Source organism: Phalaenopsis equestris, unplaced genomic scaffold (genome assembly GCF_001263595.1).
Source record: "Phalaenopsis equestris unplaced genomic scaffold, ASM126359v1 Scaffold000840, whole genome shotgun sequence".
NCBI classification, from domain to species: domain Eukaryota; kingdom Viridiplantae; phylum Streptophyta; class Magnoliopsida; order Asparagales; family Orchidaceae; genus Phalaenopsis; species Phalaenopsis equestris.
In genome coordinates, this window is record NW_018165280.1 from 2771455 (window position 1) to 2775874 (window position 4420).

The following is a 4420-nucleotide window of genomic DNA, read 5'->3' on the forward strand; positions in this document are numbered from 1 at the left end:
TAGATTCATGCATATAATTTTGTGGTATACACATTCTATTAATTTAACTTCCAAAAAGACACCAACCCAACAGTGCTCCTACACGAAATACTTGCAAAATTTTTGATGAAATTCCAATTGTTATACCAAAAGTCATTTCGTTGTTTAAGAGTTTAGTTTCATTATAATTAAGAGATTTTATAATTGACAACATTTAACTAATATACATACATCCTCATTACTTTTCTTAATCAAGAATCATCCACCAAATAGATATTTATATCTTCAAACTGGTGTAATGCTCCAGCATCATTTGTACCCACTAGAACTCCTATCCATCGAAATATTGCTCACTTTAGTATAATAGTCTGATGATTCTATCACATTGGTCTAACTTCCCAGAAGGTCACCTGTCGCTAGAGTCTTCCCACACAAGAATACTTAATTTTGGAGTATTTGATAAAATTTCAATTTTTACACAAATTATATCTCAATATCAAAGAGTTCAACTTCATTCTACTTAAAGATATTTCATAACATTTAAATCGGGTGTGACCATAATAACATTAGTGCATCAAATCTTATCAAAACTCCACAGTTATCCGTGGGCTACTACTATGCAAGCTACATTGGCCTAGTATTTGAGAACATTATCTTTCAACAAAGTAGTCCTAAATTCAAAGGATTGCTTATGTGAGGTGTGTGTGCTTGTGTCTGGAAAAAAAAAAGAAGCATTCTTGGATTAGGATAGTACTAAAATATATAATCATTTGAGAAATTTTCGTGTTGCACTTGCCCTCTCAACTCAGTGACTACCTAAAAGTGTCTCAGTTGACAAAATAAATTCTTCAAAGAGAGTACTATTAACAAATTCAATTATATTTGAGCAAGTAGTAATATTTGTAAATTAGAGGATTCTTATTGAGTTCAGTTTGTAAACTGAGGAGTATTTTTTGGGGCTGCTCAGTCATTTTCGGCATGGCTAGAATCCTGTCAATTAATTTGGAGAGACGAGCCTCCGCCAACCAAGCTCCACTGTTCAGCTCACTGAGTAGTACTTCAAGTGATTACTATTTTGGAGGATAATTCAAAGCCAGTTGAAACGCTAGGAGACTTAGCTCGGAAAGAAAAAAAATTTAAGAAAAAAAGAAAAAATCTTTCAGGCGACAAATTCAGCGGTAACTTGCATCAACCCTACGCCAAGGATTTTCAATGCAGAGGAGTTCCGACCGTGCAGTTCCCGCTAAGCGCCAAAGACTAAAAGCTGAAACGTGTAACGTTGGTTGTCTGCCATCCTCACATTACCTGCGGTCAAAATTCGTTCGCTAGCTGCGACGTGCCGTCCCCTCACAAATCCATTTCCGCCCACTTCACATTTCTGGCTCCACAACTATTAATTAAAATTTTAATGCCATAAATTTGGATCAAAAATCATGATTTAAATTTTTTATATAGATTATAATCAATAAATTTGTTTTAAAACATAATTTCTTTGTAACAAAAAATTTAATAAACTCGCAGAAATTTCAAATGACATGAACATATGAATTACATAAATAAAATGATACAAAAAAACATTCACTCAATTTTTCGTAATGTTGTTGAAGACCTTATAATTGCTAAATTCATTATAAATTGATTGTTTTAGATATACAAATATAGATTCGATATTTCACTTTGGAACAGTAACTATTAATTTGGTAAATATGTAAGAACTATGAATTCAATTGATTGTTTCACATAAAACTAGCATTGTCCCTATCTCCACTTACAATAACAGCTCCAACAGACTCCATTCTCGAATCATCGAATAATAGTAATTCAAAGAAGGAGCTCAAACCAAATTGAGCACTATCTCCATTCAAACTATTCCCGATTCATTTAAAACCTTCTTATACGCAATTGGAAATCATATGACATAATCGGACCACGAGGTGTGGTCCATAGTCAAGCCGGCCAACCGGTCGAGCCGAACCGGATTTTCCTTTCCTCCCAACAATCTGGCCGGATTCCCCACCGCCGTTGTCCTCGCCGGCACATCCTTGAGCACCACCGATCCCGCACCCACTTTCGCCCCCTTACCAATTCTCACGTTACCGAGGATCTGCGTCCCGGCTCCGACCAGAACACCATCCTCGATCTTTGGGTGCCGATCGCCGGTATCCTTCCCAGTGCCCCCCAAAGTCACGTTATGTAAGATCGAGACATCATCGCCGACCACCGCCGTCTCTCCGATCACCAATCCGGTGGCGTGATCAAGGAGTAATCCGGCACCGATTCGGGCCGCAGGGTGAATATCCACCGCAAAAACCTCCGACGACCGACTCTGGATCATCAACGCCGCCGCACGCCGACCAGTATTCCAAAGCCGGTGGGCTACACGATGCGCCTGGCAGGCGAGGAAACCCTTGTAGTAGAGGAAACAGTGCGCCATCTTGGAGCACGCCGGATCCCGATCGCGCGCCGCGAGAAGGTCGGCGCGCACAGCACACATGATAGATTGATCATCGATTAGGGCTTGAGCGAAGAGATCGCGAAGATCGGAAGCAGGTATGAGGTTAGGAATGCAGAGCTTTCTAGCAAGGAGGTCCGCGAGGGCAGATTCGAGGGAATCGTGACAGAGGATGAGATCGGAAAGGTACCTTGAGAGTATGGGCTCGTCGTCAGCATCGGAGAGGGCTTCGGCCCTTATCTGTGCCCATACTTCGTCTGCATCCTCGCCGGAGTCTCCAGCTGGGAAAGGTAGGTCGTCCGAAGGGCAGGCGAGATCCGGGAATGCTGGCCAGTCGATTAGGTTTTCATCGATCCGCGAATGGGAGTGTGTGAATGAGAGAGGATTGATCGACGCGGAGTTGCTTCGGCAGCACTCGACGCAGGCGGCCATGTGTCGTGGGGGATTACGGGGAGCCGCCGGCCGGAGAGAATCGGTGATCGCCGGACGTGAGAGGAGAAATGTGGACATAAAATTTTAGGGTAATGGGGGGCGGCTTTCGAACTGGAGCAGAGAATGGAAAAGAGGTCGCTCTATTTATACGGTTTAGGATCTCATTAGCGTAAACTAAAGCCAAGAGAGGAAACTTCCCGCAGAATTGTAATTTAAAATTGCATTTTTACACTTATTGAACAAAACTATTCTTCTATTGGAAATAAATTTATAACAAAACACTAATAAAATTGGTTAGATATATAATAGGAAAATTAACCTACATGTCATACAATTCTTTTGTATTTATATTTCTACAATTTAAATTTTAATATTTATATTTATGATGTTTTGAAAATTCGCCCAGATAACATATCTTAAGGTGTGTTTTAGACAGCTTGTGCTTATCTAGATAAGCAACTTACCTTGAAACGCGTCCCATTGACCACAACTCATCGAGTGCTCGACATGCGATACACATTTAGTCTAAAAACCCAGCTGCATTTTAAGATAAGCTGTCGAAATGTGTTTTCCAAATGGTGAGACGACATTTTTAAAACGCCGCCCGTACTTATAAACAGACACTTAATTTTTCAGAATAAATTTATCCACAATTTATAAAAAAAATGAAATTATATAATTTTTTTAAAAAAATAATATTGTGACAAATTTCGGCTCTTTGTGTCGGCTTTGAATTTCACGGCATGTCATCACAGACGTCACAGCAGTTCCTGAACTTTCCCTCAGTAGAGATCCTATGCAACGCATTCTTTGTAAAAGAAAACTAAAACTCATACTAACCGTTAATTTAATATTGTTATTTTTATGTTGTCATCCTGATGAAAATCAAGGGTCTTGTGAGTTCTTTACTTTGTTCAAGAGTCCCACCATTTCACACTAACAGCATATGTAGTCAAACTTATTTGCGCCACTAATAATTACTCTTAAAATAAATAGTGAAGCTTATGTGAAATTCCCAAAATGTCCTGCTCGTTTTTAATACTTGCATGTTATTCCATCATAAAAAATATTCAATTTAAATTATTAAAATATTTAATTTTTCTATCACCGGATCAATTGCTAATTCAATTTTTTAAAGATTAGAAATAAAGTAAGCAATATTAATTTAGTATTGATGCGTGCCAGAAAATTCGCGGCGATAAAATAACGGATTATCAGCTTAGCGTTGTACAAGAATTTTGCACACACTCAGATGAAAAAGAAAAAAAAATAGTGACTTGTCAGAAGTTTTTGCATGGAAAGTCCGTAAAGTGAAAAACCACGGGGTCTGGCCCGGTTGCGAAATCTACTATTTATTGATGATTGCAGAAATCTCTTATCACAGAAGAGAAATGATAACTATATTTTTCAGATTACGACACTGACTGACAATGTCTAGTTGATGATGATCGATGACGGTTGGTGGATGTCGACGGCGATCAGTGATGATCTTCGACGGTCGACAATGGTCGACTGCGATCAATGGTGGTCGATGACGGAGGTTGGCAGTGGGCGCCG

The 4420-nt window shown here is 39.3% G+C and overlaps 1 protein-coding gene across 1 annotated transcript; it reads right to left on the reverse strand.

Annotated features, from left to right (window-relative positions):
* Positions 1-1582: 1582 nt before the first annotated feature.
* LOC110031619 (probable serine acetyltransferase 4) lies at positions 1583-2992 on the reverse strand. The gene has a single exon (XM_020734917.1). It carries the CDS (start codon positions 2939-2941, stop codon positions 1889-1891), a length of 1053 nt encoding a protein of 350 aa, XP_020590576.1. The 5' UTR covers positions 2942-2992; the 3' UTR covers positions 1583-1888.
* Positions 2993-4420: the final 1428 nt, after the last annotated feature.

Coding starts and splice junctions, on each gene's coding strand:
- LOC110031619 (XM_020734917.1), bottom strand. CDS start 2,941: ATGTCCACATTTCTCCTCTCACGTCCGGCGATCACCGATTCTCTCCGG.